The sequence below is a fragment of the Protopterus annectens genome, chromosome 10.part0 (assembly GCF_019279795.1).
Source record: "Protopterus annectens isolate FY-2018-M chromosome 10.part0, PAN1.0, whole genome shotgun sequence".
NCBI lineage: Eukaryota > Metazoa > Chordata > Ceratodontiformes > Protopteridae > Protopterus > Protopterus annectens.
The window spans coordinates 1,790,802,043-1,790,823,516 of NC_056744.1; the positions used below are offsets into that span (position 1 = coordinate 1,790,802,043).

Sequence of the window (21,474 nt, forward strand, 5' to 3'; positions counted from 1 at the left end):
GTTTACATTTGTATAAATATAAATCTGCCTATGTCACAAGTGATAATTCAATAAAGGCGTTTAAAAGAAAGTGCATTTTCTGAACAACGGGAAGTGTGAAACACTACTGTTGGCATTACTGACACAGTAATCCTCAATGATTTACAAGAAAAATCAAACATTTTAGAAGGGACGGGTTAAAATATGAGACAAAATGGTGACAGCTGAGATGTACATATGTAGTCTCAAGAGACGCAGTTTGCCTGATTGTATGTGCAGCTGACCAGCATGGCTGTGTGTACTCCCTAATACAATGTGTTCCTGTAAGTCAGAATTTAGTATGCACTCCCTAATTCAATGTGTTCCTGTAAGTCAGAATTTAGTATGTACTCCCTAATACAATGTGTTCCTGTAAGTCAGAATTTAGTATGTACTCCCTAATACAATGTGTTCCTGTAAGTCACAATTTAGTATGTACTTCCTAATACAATGTGTTCCTGTAAGTCAGAATTTAGTATGTACTCCCTAATACAATGTGTTCCTGTAAGTCAGAATTTACTAATACAATGTGTTCCTGTAAGTCAGAATTTAGTGTGTACTGCCTAATACAATGTGTTCCTGTAAGTCAGAATTTAGTGTGTACTGCTTAATACAATGTGTTCCTGTAAGTCAGAATTTAGTATGTACTCCCTAATACAATGTGTTCCTGTAATTCAGAATTTAGTGTGTACTGCCTAATACAATGTGTTCCTGTAAGTCAGAATTTAGTATGTACTCCCTAATACAATGTGTTCCTGTAAGTCAGAATTTAGTATGTACTCCCTAATACAATGTGTTCCTGTAAGTCAGAATTTAGTATGTACTCCCTAATACAATGTGTTCCTGTAAGTCAGAATTTAGTATGTACTCCCTAATACAATGTGTTCCTGTAAGTCAGAATTTAGTGTGTACTCCCTAATACAATGTGTTCCTGTAAGTCAGAATTTAGTGTGTACTCCCTAATACAATGTGTTCCTGTAAGTCAGAATTTAGTATGTACTGCCTAATACAATGTGTTCCTGTAAGTCAGAATTTAGTGTGTACTCCCTAATACAATGTGTTCCTGTAAGTCAGAATTTAGTATGTACTGCCTAATACAATGTGTTCCTGTAAGTCAGAATTTAGCGTGTACTCCCTAATACAATGTGTTCCTGTAAGTCAGAATTTAGCGTGTACTCCCTAATACAATGTGTTCCTGTAAGTCAGAATTTAGCATGTACTGCCTAATACAATGTGTTCCTGTAAGTCAGAATTTAGTATGTACTGCCTAATACAATGTGTTCCTATAAGTCAGAATTTAGAATGTACTGCCTAATACAATGTGTTCCTGTAAGTCAGAATTTAGTATGTACTGCCTAATACAATGTGTTCCTGTAAGTCAGAATTTAGTATGCACTCCCTAATACAATGTGTTCCTATAAGTCAGAATTTAGTATGTATTCCCTAATACAATGTGTTCCTGTAAGTCAGAATTTAGTATGTACTCCCTAATACAATGTGTTCCTGTAAGTCAGAATTTAGTCTGTACTCCCTAATACAATGTGTTCCTGTAAGTCAGAATTTAGTATGTACTGCCTAATACAATGTGTTCCTGTAAGTCAGAATTTAGTTTGTACTCCCTAATACAATGTGTTCCTGTAAGTCAGAATTTAGTCTGTACTCCCTAATACAATGTGTTCCTGTAAGTCAGAATTTAGTATGTACTCCCTAATACAATGTGTTCCTGTAAGTCAGAATTTAGTATGTACTCCCTAATACAATGTGTTCCTGTAAGTCAGAATTTAGTATGTACTCCCTAATACAATGTGTTCCTGTAAGTCAGAATTTAGTCTGTACTCCCTAATACAATGTGTTCCTGTAAGTCAGAATTTAGTATGTACTCCCTAATACAATGTGTTCCTGTAAGTCAGAATTTAGTAGGTACTCCCTAATACAATGTGTTCCTGTAAGTCAGAATTTAGTATGTACTGCCTAATACAATGAGGTCCTGTAAGTCAGAATTTAGTATGTACTCCCTAATACAATGTGTTCCTGTAAGTCAGAATTTAGTATGTACTCCCTAATACAATGTGTTCCTGTAAGTCAGAATTTAGTATGTACTCCCTAATACAATGTGTTCCTGTAAGTCAGAATTTAGTATGTACTCCCTAATACAATGTGTTCCTGTAAGTCAGAATTTAGTATGTACTCCCTAATACAATGTGTTCCTGTAAGTCAGAATTTAGTATGTACTCCCTAATACAATGTGTTCCTGTAAGTCAGAATTTAGTATGTACTGCCTAATACAATGTGTTCCTGTAAGTCAGAATTTAGTATGTACTCCCTAATACAATGTGTTCCTGTAAGTCAGAATTTAGTATGTACTCCCTAATACAATGTGTTCCTGTAAGTCAGAATTTAGTATGTACTGCCTAATACAATGTGTTCCTGTAAGTCAGAATTTAGTATGTACTGCCTAATACAGTGTGTTCCTGTAAGTCAGAATTTAGTGTGTACTCCCTAATACAATGTGTTCCAAGTCAGAATTTAGTATGTACTGCCTAATACAGTGTGTTCCTGTAAGTCAGAATTTAGTATGTACTGCCTAATACAATGTGTTCCTATAAGTCAGAATTTAGCATGTACTCCCTAATACAATCTGTTCCTGTAAGTCAGAATTTAGAATGTACTGCCTAATACAATGTGTTCCTGTAAGTCAGAATTTAGTATGTACTGCCTAATACAATGTGTTCCTGTAAGTCAGAATTTAGTATGCACTCCCTAATACAATGTGTTCCTGTACGTCAGAATTTAGTATCTACTCCCTAATACAATGTGTTCCTATAAGTCAGAATTTAGTATGTACTCCCTAATACAATGTGTTCCTGTAAGTCAGAATTTAGTATGTACTCCCTAATACAATGTGTTCCTGTAAGTCAGAATTTAGTCTGTACTCCCTAATACAATGTGTTCCTGTAAGTCAGAATTTAGTATGTACTGCCTAATACAATGTGTTCCTGTAAGTCAGAATTTAGTTTGTACTCCCTAATACAATGTGTTCCTGTAAGTCAGAATTTAGTCTGTACTCCCTAATACAATGTGTTCCTGTAAGTCAGAATTTAGTATGTACTCCCTAATACAATGTGTTCCTGTAAGTCAGAATTTAGTATGTACTCCCTAATACAATGTGTTCCTGTAAGTCAGAATTTAGTATGTACTCCCTAATACAATGTGTTCCTGTAAGTCAGAATTTAGTCTGTACTCCCTAATACAATGTGTTCCTGTAAGTCAGAATTTAGTATGTACTCCCTAATACAATGTGTTCCTGTAAGTCAGAATTTAGTAGGTACTCCCTAATACAATGTGTTCCTGTAAGTCAGAATTTAGTATGTACTGCCTAATACAATGAGTTCCTGTAAGTCAGAATTTAGTATGTACTCCCTAATACAATGTGTTCCTGTAAGTCAGAATTTAGTATGTACTCCCTAATACAATGTGTTCCTGTAAGTCAGAATTTAGTATGTACTCCCTAATACAATGTGTTCCTGTAAGTCAGAATTTAGTATGTACTCCCTAATACAATGTGTCCTGTAAGTCAGAATTTGGTATGTACTCCCTAATACAATGTGTTCCTGTAAGTCAGAATTTAGTATGTACTCCCTAATACAATGTGTCCTGCAAGTCAGAATTTAGTATGTACTCCCTAATACAATGTGTTCCTGTAAGTCAGAATTTAGTATGTACTCCCTAATACAATGTGTTCCTATAAGTCAGAATTTAGTATGTACTGCCTAATACAATGTGTTCCTGTAAGTCAGAATTTAGTATGTACTGCCTAATACAATGTGTTCCTGTAAGTCAGAATTTAGTATGTACCACCTAATACAATGTGTTCCTGTAAGTCAGAATTTAGTATGTACTCCCTAATACAATGTGTTCCTGTAAGTCAGAATTTAGTATGTACTCCCTAATACAATGTGTTCCTGTAAGTCAGAATTTAGTATGTACTCCCTAATACAATGTGTTCCTGTAAGTCAGAATTTAGTATGTACTGCCTAATACAATGTGTTCCTGTAAGTCAGAATTTAGTATGTACTCCCTAATACAATGTGTTCCTGTAAGTCAGAATTTAGTGTGTACTCCCTAATACAATGTGTTCCTGTAAGTCAGAATTTAGTATGTACTCCCTAATACAATGTGTTCCTGTAAGTCAGAATTTAGTATGTACTGCCTAATACAGTGTGTTCCTGTAAGTCAGAATTTAGTGTGTACTCCCTAATACAATGTGTTCCAAGTCAGAATTTAGTATGTACTGCCTAATACAGTGTGTTCCTGTAAGTCAGAATTTAGTATGTACTCCCTAATACAATGTGTTGCTGTAAGTCAGAATTTAGTATGTACTCCCTAATATAATGTGTCCTGTAAGTTAGAATTTAGTCTGTACTCCCTAATACAATGTGTTCCTGTAAGTTAGAATTTAGTATGTACTCCCTAATATAATGTGTCCTGCAAGTCAGAATTTAGTATGTACTCCCTAATACAATGTGTTCCTGTAAGTCAGAATTTAGTATGTACTGCCTAATACAATGTGTTCCTGTAAGTCAGAATTTAGTATGTACTCCCTAATACAATGTGTTCCTGTAAGTCAGAATTTAGTATGTACTCCCTAATACAATGTGTTCCTGTAAGTCAGAATTTAGTATGTACTCCCTAATACAATGTGTTCCTGTAAGTCAGAATTTAGTATGTACTGCCTAATACAATGTGTTCCTGTAAGTCAGAATTTAGTATGTACTGCCTAATACAATGTGTTCCTGTAAGTCAGAATTTAGTATGTACTCCCTAATACAATGTGTTCCTGTAAGTCAGAATTTAGTATGTACTCCCTAATACAATGTGTTCCTGTAAGTCAGAATTTAGTATGTACTCCCTAATACAATGTGTTCCTGTAAGTCAGAATTTAGTATGTACTCCCTAATACAATGTGTTCCTGTAAGTCAGAATTTAGTATGTACTCCCTAATACAATGTGTTCCTGTAAGTCAGAATTTAGTATGTACTCCCTAATACAATGTGTTCCTGTAAGTCAGAATTTAGTGTGTTCTCCCTAATACAATGTATTCCTGTAAGTCAGAATTTAGTGTGTACTCCCTAATACAATGTGTTCCTGTAAGTCAGAATTTAGTATGTACTGCCTAATACAGTGTGTTCCTGTAAGTCAGAATTTAGTATGTACTCCCTAATACAATGTGTTCCTGTAAGTCAGAATTTAGTATGTACTCCCTAATACAATGTGTTCCTGTAAGTCAGAATTTAGTATGTACTGCCTAATACAATGTGTTCCTGTAAGTCAGAATTTAGTATGTACTGCCTAATACAATGTGTTCCTGTAAGTCAGAATTTAGTGTGTACTCCCTAATACAATGTGTTCCTGTAAGTCAGAATTTAGTATGTACTCCCTAATACAATGTGTTCCTGTAAGTCAGAATTTAGTATGTACTGGGTAATACAATGTGTTCCTCTAAGTCAGAATTTAGTATGTACTGCCTAATACAATGTGTTCCTGTAAGTCAGAATTTAGTGTGTACTCCCTAATACAATATGTTCCTGTAAGTCAGAATTTAGTGTGTACTCCCTAATACAATGTGTTCCTGTAAGTCAGAATTTAGTATGTACTGGGTAATACAATGTGTTCCTGTAAGTCAGAATTTAGTATGTACTGCCTAATACAATGTGTTCCTGTAAGTCAGAATTTAGTATGTACTCCCTAATACAATGTGTTCCTGTAAGTCAGAATTTAGTATGTACTGCCTAATACAATGTGTTCCTGTAAGTCAGAATTTAGTATGTACTCCCTAATACAATGTGTTCCTGTAAGACAGAATTTAGTATGTACTCCCTAATACAATGTGTTCCTGTAAGTCAGAATTTAGTATGTACTGCCTAATACAATGTGTTCCTGTAAGTCAGAATTTAGTATGTACTCCCTAATACAATGTGTTCCTGTAAGTCAGAATTTAGTATGTACTCCCTAATACAATGTGTTCCTGTAAGTCAGAATTTAGTATGTACTCCCTAATACAATGTGTTCCTGTAAGTCAGAATTTAGTATGTACTCCCTAATACAATGTGTTCCTGTGAGTCAGAATTTAGTATGTACTGCCTAATACAATGTGTTCCTGTAAGTCAGAATTTAGTATGTACTGCCTAATACAATGTGTTCCTGTAAGTCAGAATTTAGTATGTACTCCCTAATACAATGTGTTCCTGTAAGTCAGAATTTAGTATGTACTCCTAATACAATGTGTTCCTGTAAGTCAGAATTTAGTATGTACTCCCTAATACAATGTGTTCCTGTAAGTCAGAATTTAGTATGTACTCCCTAATACAATGTGTTCCTGTAAGTCAGAATTTAGTATGTACTCCCTAATACAATGTGTTCCTGTAAGTCAGAATTTAGTATGTACTCCCTAATACAATGTGTTCCTGTAAGTCAGAATTTAGTATGTACTCCCTAATACAATGTGTTCCTGTAAGTCAGAATTTAGTATGTACTCCCTAATACAATGTGTTCCTGTAAGTCAGAATTTAGTATGTACTCCCTAATTCAATGTGTTCCTGTAAGTCAGAATTTAGTATGTACTCCCTAATACAATGTATTCCTGTAAGTCAGAATTTAGTATGTACTGCTTAATACAATGTGTTCCTGTAAGTCGGAATTTAGTATGTACTCCCTAATGCATTGTGTTCCTGTAAGTCAGAATTTAGTATGTACTCCCTAATACAATGTGTTCCTGTAAGTCAGAATTTAGTATGTACTCCCTAATACAATGTGTTCCTGTAAGTCAGAATTTAGTGTGTACTCCCTAATACAATGTGTCCTGTAAGTTAGAATTTAGTATGTACTGCCTAATACAACGTGTTCCTGTAAGTCAAAATTTAGTATGTACTCCCTAATACAATGTGTTCCTGTAAGTCAGAATTTAGTGTGTACTCCCTAATACAATGTGTTCCTGTAAGTCAGAATTTAGTGTGTACTCCCTAACACAATGTGTTCCTGTAAGTCAGAATTTAGTATGTACTCCCTAATACAATGTGTTCCTGTAAGTCAGAATTTAGTGTGTACTGCCTAATACAATGTGTTCCTGTAAGTCAGAATTTAGTATGTACTGCCTAATACAATGTGTTCCTGTAAGTCAGAATTTAGTCTGTACTCCCTAATACAATGTGTTCCTGTAAGTCAGAATTTAGTCTGTGCTCCCTAATACAATGTGTTCCTGTAAGTCAGAATTTAGTATGTACTCCCTAATACAATGTGTTCCTGTAAGTCAGAATTTAGTGTGTACTCCCTAATACAATGTGTTCCTGTAAGTCAGAATTTAGTATGTACTCCCTAATACAATGTGTTCCTGTAAGTCAGAATTTAGTAAGTACTCCCTAATACAATGTGTTCCTGTAAGTCTGAATTTAGTATGTACTCCCTAATACAATGTGTTGCTGTAAGTCAGAATTTAGTATGTACTACCTAATACAATGTGTTCCTGTAAGTCAGAATTTAGTATGTACTCCCTAACACAATGTGTTCCTGTAAGTCAGAATTTAGTGTGTACTGCCTAATACAATGTGTTCCTGTAAGTCAGAATTTAGTGTGTACTGCCTAATACAATGTGTTCCTGTAAGTCAGAATTTAGTATGTACTGCCTAATACAATGTGTTCCTGTAAGTCAGAATTTAGTATGTACTCCCTAACACAATGTGTTCCTGTAAGTCAGAATTTAGTATGTACTCCCTAATACAATGTGTTCCTGTAAGTCAGAATTTAGTATGTACTCCCTAATACAATGTGTTCCTGTAAGTCAGAATTTAGTATGTACTGCCTAATACAATGTGTTCCTGTAAGTCAGAGCTTAGTCTTTCTGCTGCTTAGTTAGGATCCGCTACATGCTGCTGGACTGCAAAGTGCTGAATGAATACCGAAATTCAGTGCTATCATAACAATGCATTACATTTTTGGAAGGAAAGCAGATTTTTCAACTAAACTTATAGCTGCAACTACTGATAAGCAAGATAAATGCAACCTTCATTGCTGCAACTACTGTACAGTTCTATTTTTTTTAGGAATTACACATACTAGTAATGAAAAGGTAAAATACATTGGTATACCTGAAAAGGTAAAATACATTGGTATACCTGTGAAGGAAAGTAGAGGGCTGTAGTAGATGTACATTTTGGAAATTAGTCTGTTACATATCTAAATGAATTGCTGTGTGTGTGTGATTTGATATATATATATATATATATATATATATATATATATATATATATATATATATATATATTTATATTCTATATCCGAAAGCATGAACACTTTAGTGCTGGAAAAAAAGCGAATGCTCATGTGAGTGAATGTTCTTTCCAATGGAGTTTCTGTTGTCAGTCTTTTGTACAGGATCATGTTATGGGGTAAGTGATCTGCCCTACCCCACCGATGCATGACCTCAGAGTTAGTATATATAATTATTGCAGAGGGTGTGAGGGACTCAGAGTGTTTGCTCTAAAGAATTCACACTTTAGAGGTTCATTCATGTGAATGTTTGCTCTTTCACGACGCACACTCTCTCTCTCTCTCTGTATGTATATATATATACACACACAAACACACAAGTATGTCATTTCACCTAAAATTGTAATATCTAAATACAGTTCATCTAATCCAACATAACTCAAAAAAGCATTAAAAAAATGTTTTTGTGAGGGGGGGGGCATATCCCTCTGTACCCTCACACCCACCTAAATTATATATTTTTATAAAACAACTTCATTGTCACACTATTTATTTATTTAACATTTGTTAACTGGGAAAGTCCGACTGGGACACAGCCCATTTTCAGCGGAGACCCAGGGAGAATCATTCCAGATGCTCAGACACATGACTTTGCAATGTGGGAGGAAACCGGAGCATCTGGAGGAAATCCACACAGGGTGGACATAAGACTCTGCACAGAAGGTACCCCAGCTGAGAATTGAACCAGAGAATCACTTGCTGTGAGGCAACCTCCTCAAGTTGAAGAAGTGGAAAACCCTGAAAGTGCAATATTAGTTATAAATCGGGTCTATATCATTATTTTGAAATGCCACTTCAACGAATGGCATTTAATCAGAAAGGACAAATTTCTCACTCCTCACTGTACCACAATCTCAGCATGAACAGTTCGAAGAATGGCAGGTTCAATGTAAGGACACTGAAAATGCCATTCGCAGAACTAATGTTTTGCTGAAATGATGGGGACCCTTATAAATCAATAAGATACCTTATAAATCAATACAGTACCAACTCTTTTGCTCAACGTTTTCTAGAATTCATAAATTCCAACGCCTTGGATCAACTTATTCACACCCCCACCAGGGGCAGCAATATCCTAGACCTGGTCATTACCAACATGGTTAAACGGTGTTCCACACCAGAGGTCAATTCCTCGTTGGTCAGATCCAACCACAAGCTAATCAGCCTAGACATCCACATACCACCCCCAGCCCCAATTAGGGAAACCATTGTAAAAAACTTCTCAAAAGCCAACTTCACACTTCTTAAGACAGAAGTGGCAAACTTCATGACACCCATGCAGACGGACAATAGAGGTATGACTGCCGAATCCTACACAAATGCACTTTATAAGCACTTACACGAGTGCATGGATCATGCTATCCCTAATAGAACCAAGATGTTATCCTCCAAAAAAAGGAAGCCAATCTGGTGGTCCTCTGCCATAAACATACTCTACAACAGAAGAAAGAAACTGTTGCAAAAAAGAGTAAAATCACATGACTGGAGGAACTCCCTGGTCAACCTCAGTAAGAAGCTGGGATCCCTCATAAAATCCTCCAAAGCTAGTTATGAAAACAAAATTGCAACTGACTCTAAAGACAACCACAAAGCATTTTATAGCTATGTCAAGAATCTAAATGGGAACACTCAGATCTGCTCTGAGTTGTGCATAATGACACTAAATATACAGAACCAACTGATATTGCCAACATCCTAGCAGATAGGTTCAGTGCTAACTTTACCCCCCTCTCACCCTCTAGAGGGCCCATCTCTATACCGGAAGAATGCAAAGTTCCTATAATCATGGCTGCACAGGTAAAAGACACACTCTCCAAAGCCAGGAACACAGCATCCATGGGACCTGACAATATCCCAGGCTGCGTTCTACACGAACTACAGAATGGACTGGCACCCTACCCAAGTACCATGTTCAGTCATAGCCTCACCTCAGGCTTTGTACCCACTGAATGGTGCACCGCGACAGTTATCCCACTCCACAAAGGGGGAACCATGATGGACCCCGGGAACTACTGCCCCATTAGCCTGACGAGCCTGGTATGCAAGGCCATGGAAAGTATCATCGTGGAACTCATAAACAAAGACATTGGTAATCTCCAAACTCTGGACCCTACTCAGTTTGGATTTGTAAAAGGCAGATCATGTCTCCTAAACCTGATTGACTTCTTTGAAGCAGTCACCAAAGCCATAGATGAAGGTAAAATGGTTCACACAGCTTATCTAGATCTCGCCAAGGCTTTCGACATCACCCTCCACTCCGGAATTATAGATAAGCTCACTAAACTAGGTATAAATCCCTATGTCACAAGATGGGTTGCCAACTGGCTCATGGACAGAACCCACACTGTGAAAGTAGTGGATTCCAAATCCAACATCAGACCAGTGACAAGTGGAGTACCACAGGGTTCAGTCCTGGGTCCTCTCCTGTTTGGTATCTACTTCTCTGAAGTGCAGGCCAACACAGAAGGTCTTTGGCTAACAAAGTTTGCAGATGACTGCAAACTAGGAGCCATAATCGAAACTCCTAACGATGTGGACAAACTACAAAAGGGCCTCACTGAGACAGATACCTGGTGTCAAAGCCATGGCCTGAAGCTCAATGCCAAAAAGTGTATTGTCATCCCCTTTGGTAAAAACTCTGTACCCATGAACTACCACATAGCTGGTAGTCTACTTAATGCCGGAAATGTGATGAGACCTTGGGACACAGGTGGACAGTAGTCTCTCCTTTGATAATCACATCGCCTCAGTGGTCAGGAAATCCTTCTACGTGGCTCATCTCATCACAAACGGATTCTCATCCAGAAAAAAAGAGGTCATTGTTCCCCTCTACTCATCACTCATTAGACCCATTATAGAGTACAACGGCCCTTTTAGTATGTACCTCACAAGACATCTACAACAACTGGAAAGACCACAGAAATACCTCACAAAGAGGATTACTGGCCTCAAACAGATGCCCTATGCAGACCGTCTCAAAAAACTACAGCTTTACTCCATCACATATCACCTACTCAGGGGCGATCTCTGTCTAACATACAAAGCTATGTCAAACCCAGAGCTGTTGTACAAAGCTATGTGAAACCCAGAGCTGTTGTACATGCTCCACTTAAAGAAATCCCAATCCCTCTGAGCTACATGCTCTAGGGACCTTAACCTTGTCACCACAATAATCAGAATATGCTGGAGGGATAGATTCCTGTCCCAGAGACTTCCCATACTCTGGAACAGACTACCTATCTATGTCAAACAGAGCTCCTCATTAGCACTCTTCAAGAAAAATCTTGATGATTGGATGGGAAATGGGAAATTCACCCCGGGTATCACTTCTGTGGCTCTGCTCGGCAGGGCCACAGGAAAATAAATTTCTTGGGTGGCGAAAGCCAGGGTACATTTTTTGGCTAGGCTTGTATGGGCCCTAGGGCCGATAGCCTAGTACCTACCTATGAACCTATGAGATAATTTATACTATTAATCAAAAATCATAAACTTTCCTTATTGTCAGAGTTATAATTGGTAAAATATACTTGAGAATATCATTAGATGAGATGTGGTTAGTTCACCTTTTTAGACCACTTGTGATTAGATAAAGTGATAGACCACTTGAATGTAACCAATAAATTTATTTACAACTATATATATATATATATATATATATATATATATATATATATATATATATATATATATATATATATATATATATATATGTGTGTGTGTGTGTGTCTCTCTCTCTCTCTCTCACTCTGTGTATGTATATTTTATATAGCTATATATATATATATATATATATATATATATATATACATACACACACACACACACACACACACACACACACACACACACACACACACAAAACACATTTTTTTTTGCTGCTCCCACACTGTCTGGCCATCAAATCCTGCCTTACTCACTGATCCATAGACATTTTGTCTCCGAGGGCCAAAAGCCCTAGGACTCATTTGTTCCCCTAGGAAACCACAACAAGGGTATTAGTTTTACAGGTCATGCTCCAGCAGGAAAAAGTATCCATTCTGCCCCCTCCAAATCCTCCAATCGCACAAATTTATACTTAATCAAATTCTGAGTGCAGTGGTTATGATCATCAATTGTTTGTCAGTTCGACAACAGTGCAACAACATTATCACAGAAAGCCACTTTCAACAACATGTGGGATTGCCCTTTCTCTACTGTTGTGCAACCATGGAGGTGGGATATGTAAATTAGAGGGGGGTGAGAATTTGCCAACCTGCGCAAAAAAAAAAAAAAAAAAAAAAGCTTTAAGTTTGTGTTCTCTAAAGTGGCTTTCAGCAATTATTTTACTGTTTTGTCTGTTGATCAAGTAGCCTTTGCTAAATAATCATGAATCTGATTCTGGACCCTCTGCTATGATTTGGAAAGCTTCAGATAGAAGGATACGTCTTTGTGTAGTTTTTCTGTTTTCACCTGATAAAAGGATACGTCTTCATGTAGTTTTTCTGTTTTCACCTGTACTGTTTAACTGCATTTTCCACATCTTTATCTTGTTGGCATACATTTTTATGTTCAACTTTTTCCCTACTACCACAGTCTTCCAAAACTCAGCATACCTTCCCCAAAAAATAAATTGCCCAATTAATTTATCTCTGCTCAGAATATTGCACACTGTCCAGAATAAGAAAGCTAAATGAACAATCAGGTTTTTAAACCCAAACTTCCATCTTTTTATGACACTATACAAATCCTCTCTTTATGTGATTTAGATTTGGCCCCAATATTATTGTAAAACATTTCCAGCAATTACTTTCCATACTAATCAGAAATATATATACACTATCAATATATCCCAATTTATCAAATATACTTGTTGGCACAAGTCAGTGAAATGTATTCCACATATTAAGAAGTCTAGCAGGGTCCTCTAGTTCATCATTCCACATTTTATGAACAATCCCCCTTTTACTAAATTTCACATCCATAGTACTCTCTCTGAAAAATATTTACCTACATTCTTGCTATTTCCAAAACCTTTTTCTCTTATTCAATATCATCTCCTCATGTTTATACTACATTAAGTACTTCCAATACCCACATATTCTTTTAGTCACTAATACCAAGCCATTTGCCTAGGCCATACAAAATAGGTGTTCTAATACCCAGTCTAACTTCCTGCTGTGCTCCTCTGATTTGTCTCAAAAAGAACACAGGAAATTCCTTGGTACCCTTGCCAAATTATTCCTAGACAGTATGAACACCACTTCACGCTTCCCCTTGAAAACAGGACACTGGCCCTAGTGGGACTAACCAGATCAACAAAGGATAATTAATTAAATAAAATATACAGCCAGCTGAGGTGAGTGTCTTGTGATTCCATTTGAAAGGCTAGTACAGTCTTTATACAAAGTTAAATACTCAGCTACTGACCCAGATGGTGCAAATTGATTTTTAATATCAAATTAAAGATAGTATTTGCTTTTGTCTAGGACATCATTTTCAGTTAAATGTACTATATGGGCATGTTCCCAAAAAGTGGAAGGAGGTTACACCTTTCCCATATTAAACAATGACAATGCTGATAATATTGAAAATTGTGGACCCATCACTTTAACTTGCATACTGAGAAACTTTTGATCAGGTTATCTTAAAAATTAATTCCTCATAACAGCTTTGTAATAATGGACATTTGCCAGAATATTTTTTTATCAGCTAAGGTAGTGTGTGTAAAATGTCATTGACTTTTGCACACTTATTAATTCCTTGGATACTAATATAGCAATTAGCAACATATTTTTGGACAAAGCCAAGGCTTTTAATTCTGTGTCCATATATTGAAGTCACTTGGTGTAAATCTGTATATTATATGAATAAATTATCAGCTGCATGTGAGGAAATCAAGCATTTTTTATTAAAAGCTCAGTTTCTAATTCGTTTTACATCAGTAGGGGCATACCCTAAGGGCATACCTTGCCCCTTTTCTTGTGTAATGCATTTAAGAATACAATGTAAATTTTTAATTTTATATGTGTGACTAAAATTGGAGACAATGCGAAGGTAGCTGGATTGGTAACACCAGAGGATAATCAATTACACACAGAAATAATTGGACCAGCTGTTTAAGCTAACAGAAACAACACTGTGGAGTTTAATAGAAAAAAATGTGAAGTTATGCACTTAGGTCAGGACAAGTTGAACACACATGCCATTAATCAAGAAATATTACCAGCATATTCATACTTCAATGTTCTTGGGATAATGAGCAGGATTCTACTACAAATGCAGTCTTGATTATTATAGCAATAACCCACGCCTGGGTGTGGGTAATGCTGGATTTACCCACGGTTGTGGGTCCCTCCGGTGAAGCCCTGAGGAGGACCAAACAAAGCCAACACCAGAATACCCCAACCCCATTAGTGGTTATTGCTATTGAGCATTGTATTAAAAATAAAAGATTATAAGCAAAATAAACTTAAAAATTGGTACTTAATGGTACCTGTATATGCCCCTTGTCTGGATGTCAAGCGGTGTCTGGTCTCCACATTAAGGCCTCTGAGCAACAGCAAGCTAGAAAGCAAGGCAAAAAGTTGTTTAGCAAGATCTCCGTTTGCTTTTTTTTCTGTTTTTTTTTATGTTTTTAAATATAAACAGCGGAGATGTCGTAAATTTATTTTAACTAGATGTTATTACATTATTAAAACTACATGATATACCATATCATCCAGACAAAAAGTGTTCGTATCACAAATGCCTTAAATGACCAGTGATATAAAATGATGCAGGCTTCTGCAGTTATACTACAAAATACACTAACAAATCAGATAAGATTCACAGTTCTATACCAGAAAAAACTTCTAAGTTAATCTGTGATGAAAGGTTGACTACCCAAAAACTGCATGCAGTGCATTATTAAATACTTACAGGTGACTGGATTTGGGATTATAAATGTACAAGACTAAACTATTACAAGCAATAGTTGGGGGGGGGGGGTTCATTACTCACAGCTAGGAAACATGAAACAGTTGTTTAATTCATGCAGATAACATTCATTAGAACCAAAAAAAAATTATTTAACAGCAAAGTTGTCAAACATTGGAATAAGCTCCAAGCAGAGTTAAGAATGTTGATTTTACTCATTTTAAAAGAAAAGTAGATCAGTTATATATGAATTCTGCCTGCATGGGAACGCCACCAGGAGCAAGGCTCACCTATGACTTCATAGTAGGCCCCGCGTTATTTAGCGACATTTTAACACTCTACACACCATGTGCAGAGAGCGGATTACACTCCCTTTGTTTTACACTAATATCCATGTTTAGCGCACCTCAAGGGACACTGACCCCTGTTGATTAATGTGTCAGTTTGGCAAGCATGCATTGCTGCTTATTTCACTGTTACACAGCTAAGGCACAAATTCCACGGTTGGGTGCACATCAACAATTTTTTAAGGAGCTTTTCTTTAATTTGTCTTTTTTTTTTTTTTTTAAGAGTATTGGTAATCACTCTTTTTATATATATATATATATATATATATATATATATATATATATATATATATATATATATATATATATCAGATAACAATAACCTCAAATCACTCCCACTGTGTGTGTGTACCTAAGGGAGCCACAAAAAAACAAAATATATAGTGGCTTTTTTTTTTTTATTGGACTTGAGACAACTCCTGTCAGCTGCACATCTCGTCAACTTAATTATGTTGTATGAGGGAAAACAAGACTCCCCTCCCGATATGACGAGAAGGCAGCTGAAGGAGAGATGGGGTACAAATTGTGCACGTTATCATGGTGTGAAGAATGGGGCAGGTGGGCAGCCAGACTTCTTTATCACTTTACTCAATACTACTTTCTAAAGGTGCATGATTATCTATTCCGACAGGCTTCAGGTGCTCCGACGTAATTATTTAGAAAACTTTGAGCTCTACGCCATTTCACTATTTACGTTTTTCTTTTCAGATGAGAGGAAGAAAAAGAATCCCCTACGGCTATGCTTTGAATGGTTCTGTGGTATTAGTAATGAGCCTGCCAAGGACACAGTTACTGAAGAGGAAAATGCAGCTGCCCAAGAAAACTTAACGGACATCTCCGAGGATCCCATCTGGAGAAAAGTTGTGAACATCAACGCCATTATCATGATGTGTGTTGCCATCTTCCTCTGGGCATATTTTGCATAGAACATCCCCCTCCACCCAAGACTCTTAAAAAATACCTGTCCTTTCAAAGAATTATGAACTGGGAACACAAATCTTTTATGGTACCTTTCAAGGGACAGGCACAGACTAAGGAGTGATGCATTCCCTCCAAGCACCATATACCTGTACCATCACAGAAGCAGCTTAAAGAAACTAGACAGTTCATTCTGTACCAATATTTCAAGTGCAGTTTGATCTGTTACATTCTTTAGCTACAGACGCTAGGGATTACTTAACAGTGATCTGTTTAAACAGTAAATATGTGACATATAGATTGTAACTAATAGTACAGAAGTGTAAGTGTTATTAAACAGCCTCTTTGCTGACTTGGACTCTTCCCTCCACAAAACAGGAAAAGTGACGTGGGTCACTGAACATTTGTGGGATACTTTCAGAAGGATCAGGTAAGTAATTTGCCCTACAAAGGGTAACTAAAGTCCTTATAACCACCACACATTCTAGAGTGCCTTACAGAATGGACCATCTACTTTATTACTTATTCTTAGTTAACCTCTGGCCTGTAAATATACGTACCATCATGGCAGTGTGTCATGGATTTCAATATGGGAGGCGCACAAAGTTTTACATCATCAGTCTGTAATGCTTTTTTACAATTACATATTCTTGGCACTTGGTGATGTCAGACAAAATGCAGCAAAAATGACTACCTGAAAAAGCAGAATCTTAGAACAGTCAACTGATGTATGGAGTTACACAAGCCATCACAATTTTAAACCCTGCAGTTATTTTTATGGTGAAGCCCTGTTCTGCAAACACACACAGACCCAACCTACTCAGAAGTTCCAAACTCTGCAGTTGCATTCTCTCAGAAAACAGAATAGTCCTTTATTCCCCAGTGGCTGTATTATTGGGATACTATAATTATATCCTGCATCATCAGCTTTACACTGAGTTATGAGATTCAACAATTTTCCCTTTCAGTCTGTAATTTATTATGTGTTGTGTTTTGGTGATTCATTATGTACCCCCTTTCTTGTAATAAGTAAAGAGATTAGCTGAAGTTATCATCAGTGAGTGATTTATAAAATGGTGCCTTCAGGTCTTACACTCCCTCCCCACCAAACTACCACAAGTAATTTAAGAAGGTTATGCCTTCATCACGTGACCCTGTGCTGCATGGGTACACTTTCCCAGGCCATAGTTCACCTCAATTAATTTTATCAGTGCGCTCCAGTCTTATTCAAAACCATCAGTCAAGATTTTCATTTCACTTTTCTGCCCATGTTTGTCATTCCCAGTGTCCATCTCAAAGTCCTGATCCATTATTTATGTAATTGTCACACCAAACTCCATTGTATGTACCTACCCCCTTTAACTCACATGTTTACTGATACCCCTCCTATTTGTCTGCTATTTACTTTTTTGCCCACGCCTCTCTGGAAGCGGACTCCTCTATCAGCAGATATTCTTCTGTACCTCTTAAGGTAGGCTCATTGTACAGCATCTTCAGTGAGGTCCCTGTATCTCACACTTGCAATAACCATTGTCCTATGAACCTGTTGTTTAAACAATTATTCTATTTCTTTCCATTCCAAACACACACCTGTTTTATTCAGACTCTTTTTGTCACTGTAAGCACCCTCTTCTGAACCAGTTCCTTACAATGTTTGTGCTTTAATGCATGTCTTAGCTGTCATCCCCACCCTCAACTTCTGATACTCAGCCCACTGTATCTCCCAGACCTCATCACAGTCTTACAACACTCCAAATCATCCATCCCTCAACCAAACTGCACTTACACCTCTTGTACTCTAATCTTATTACGTGACAAAACCAGCACCCCATATATTCTGTCCCCATATATCCTCTCCAGTGCCTAACTGCACCCACACCTCCTATTCCCCGATGTACTGTATTCCACATTCCTATCTCCTCAACCCATATCTCCTACTCCCCACTCTGCATACCACAATGCCTGTCCCCTAACATTGCTACACTCCACATTTTCCACTCCTCACCTTGTTACTCTTCACGATGTTCTCTGCCCATTACATGCATCCTGTCCTTAATGCACTGCAAACCTAATGCCTCATATTGTACCTATCAGCCCAAAACCTATTACACCTGCCACCCCAACCTCACTCTCTACCACATCATCTCCTCTCAACAGTGATGATCTCCCCACCTCCCACCCCTTAGCTCTTCTATTACCCATCTTACCATACTCTACATTTCACATCCCCCTAACCTTATTACAGCTCTTGTCTTCCATCCATAACTTTTATCTCACCTAAATGCAAAGATGCCATCCCTCACTGATATTACCACACTGTACTGGTCATTCCTCCCACTTCTCACTGACCTTACTACTGCCAGATTCCCTTCAAAAGCTCAAAGTTGCAAAACTACGAACTGCAAATGGTTGAGACCATAGGATCAAAGTTGTGAAACTTCGAACATTTTGAATGCAGATCGACATACAGTGCGGAACAAGAAATGTACCATTTCCCTCACTATAGTGAGATCTCAGAGTTGGTATATTTATTTAGCAGGGGGGATGTGGGTGCAAGGGGCTTGCCCCCTTGCAAAAACGTAATTTCTTTAATTACAATTTAAAAATTTCAAAACTTTGATCTTATGGACTCAACCATTTGCAGGCCGAGGTTCTGAAACTTCCAGCTTTGAAGTAGATCCCTACAGCCACGTTACATCCCCCAACATTCCAATGCTGTATGTACACTTTGGAACTGTTATTCCACTTACATACATACCACAGTTCCTATTCCCTGACCTTACTATATTCACACCTCCCACATCCTTTAATCTTACTGCATTTCGCATCCCAAACCTTAATGCAGTCACCTCCTGTCCTCACCTTACTGAACCACACACCTCCCAGCATTTTACATCACCCCAGACCTCCAATGTCCACCCCTTCATGCATGCCACATCCCCCATCTGATAGCTTTCATCTTCCTGCCTTAAATCACTTCCACCTCCACTGTGCTGTACTCCACAGCTGTGACACATCAGTTCCCATTCCAGGATCTTTCTGTGCACAATACCTTATATCTGCCATTGGTTCATACTATTTCTCACACCTTCTATCGCTCAAACCATAATGTGCCAGTTTCCCATCTACCTTTACTTTCACCTCACACCCTTTATGCCACTAACCATACACTGCCCCTCCTCCATCCACAGCAAGATCCCAGTTCACTATCTCTCATTCTGAGTCATCAATATTACCAAGCAAGCATCCCCGCATGTCACATCTAGCCTATAGCTGTTGCTCCTGCTCCTTTCTCCATTGATTCATAACTTCCAGTGCCCAGACAGTCTGTTTTCATTTACCCATAATTCACTTCATATCACCCTCCTAGGTAATAGAGTACCTTTCTGCTCCTGCCTTCTTTCTTCGTGCCACATAACTAATATCTTAGGTGAGAATCTGAAAGAAACATCTGGCTCCCTAGCACAGAGGGATGCAGCTGTTACTGCAGCCCCAAAGACCTTGGTACAACTAGCTAAAGTTGGGTGTTCACAAAAGACAGCAAGAAAGATACTAGTAAGTAACCAAGGCAGTTAGGAAATGAGTTGGTTCAGACCGCTAATAATCTGCCCCCTAGTGGTCGTACAGGGAAGCAGCAGCACTAGGGCCATAATGGATGTTTGTGGTAAGCAGCAGTACAGGTGCATTTCAACACGTGTGGAAGTGCAAATGTGCCACTAAGTCAGCACTGCCACCTTATATGGTATGTTGATAAGCCACTCAATGGAGGAATAGTTAGAAACCATGGAGAAAAGCCCCTGATCCCCTTTGAATGACAGCTGGTGTCTGGCTCTCAGCTCCCTCCTCCTCCTCCAATGTCCTTAGTTGTAGGGTGGGTGAGGGAACTCGCTGCTTGTAGGAAAAGAGAGAGAAAACGCCCTAGACATACAATTCTAAAAGTAACATTAACAGGAAAAAAAAACATTAATTACTTACCACGTGTGTCCTAATGCTTAGCCCTTATTGCAGGTTGTACTTGAATTCACATTCCCCGCTGCAGAAATGTTCATTAAATGTCCACTTACCAAAGTATTAATGAGCACAATAAAGACACTGAAAACATAAACACTTCCTTTTCTTACCCAATTATGCAAGAAAAGGCAAGCCACAAAATCAGTATTAAATGATTTCCTACTGTTGTTTCCACTTTACTATAAACCTCATCAGTGATTTGCATGTGGGAAAACACTTCACTAAATTAGAAATGTTTGAAATGTAAAATTTTTATAATGTGAATTTTTTGTCTTGTAACACTTTCAGAAGAGCAAAAATACGGTGAACAAGAATTAAATAAATCTCTTTCTTAACACATTAAACCCAATTTTCTGTAAAACTTGTTTTCACATACATTACAAGTACTTAAATGAATGGTTCCTCATTAAAAATGACTGGCATTCAGATTATTTTCTTGGTGACTATTTGTGTGAATAAATGAAGAACACACTAGCAAAGTACTTAAGCTCTGCTCCTGCTTATTTTATTTTAAGTTGCTCATTGTGAAAATAGCAAGAGGAGGGTGACACCATTTATTAAAAGAACACAAGAAACAAGCCTTATCCTTGTTTTTCCCTTATGGGGAACATATATTTTAGAGAGGTAGTATGTATATCAGTCTGCATATCCACTGAATATCACATTGTCATCCGTTTTACCCACACTAATGATGGTATAAGGTGTCACTGTTATTAGCTCAGCAAGACTGACACTTGCCTTTGATGCTGGAAGATCAAGAAGCTGTGGGTTCTTTTCCCGTGCAAGCTGTGTGGATTCATGTTCCATTTCTGAAATTGTGGCTAAGGGGAAGGGGAGTACTACATACCAAAGGTACTGGCCTTCAGATGAAACATTAACCTGCAGTCCCCATTTTTTTAAAAGACTAGGAAATTTCCCCAGTCTATATAAATACCAACTAGGGTCTCCCCCAAAAACAGGAGGC

General features: G+C 37.6%; 1 protein-coding gene across 1 annotated transcript in view; it reads left to right on the top strand.

The window, feature by feature from the left end:
- The window catches only part of SLC5A2 (solute carrier family 5 member 2), a 261,601-nt gene extending 242,533 nt beyond the window's left edge, over positions 1–19,068 (top strand). The window contains exon 14 of the mRNA XM_044086616.1: positions 16,290–19,068. Within this exon, the coding sequence (XP_043942551.1) occupies positions 16,290–16,507 (218 nt within the window). The 3' untranslated portion in view covers positions 16,508–19,068. The remainder of the gene's footprint in view (positions 1–16,289) is intronic.
- The last annotated feature ends 2,406 nt before the right edge of the window (positions 19,069–21,474 follow it).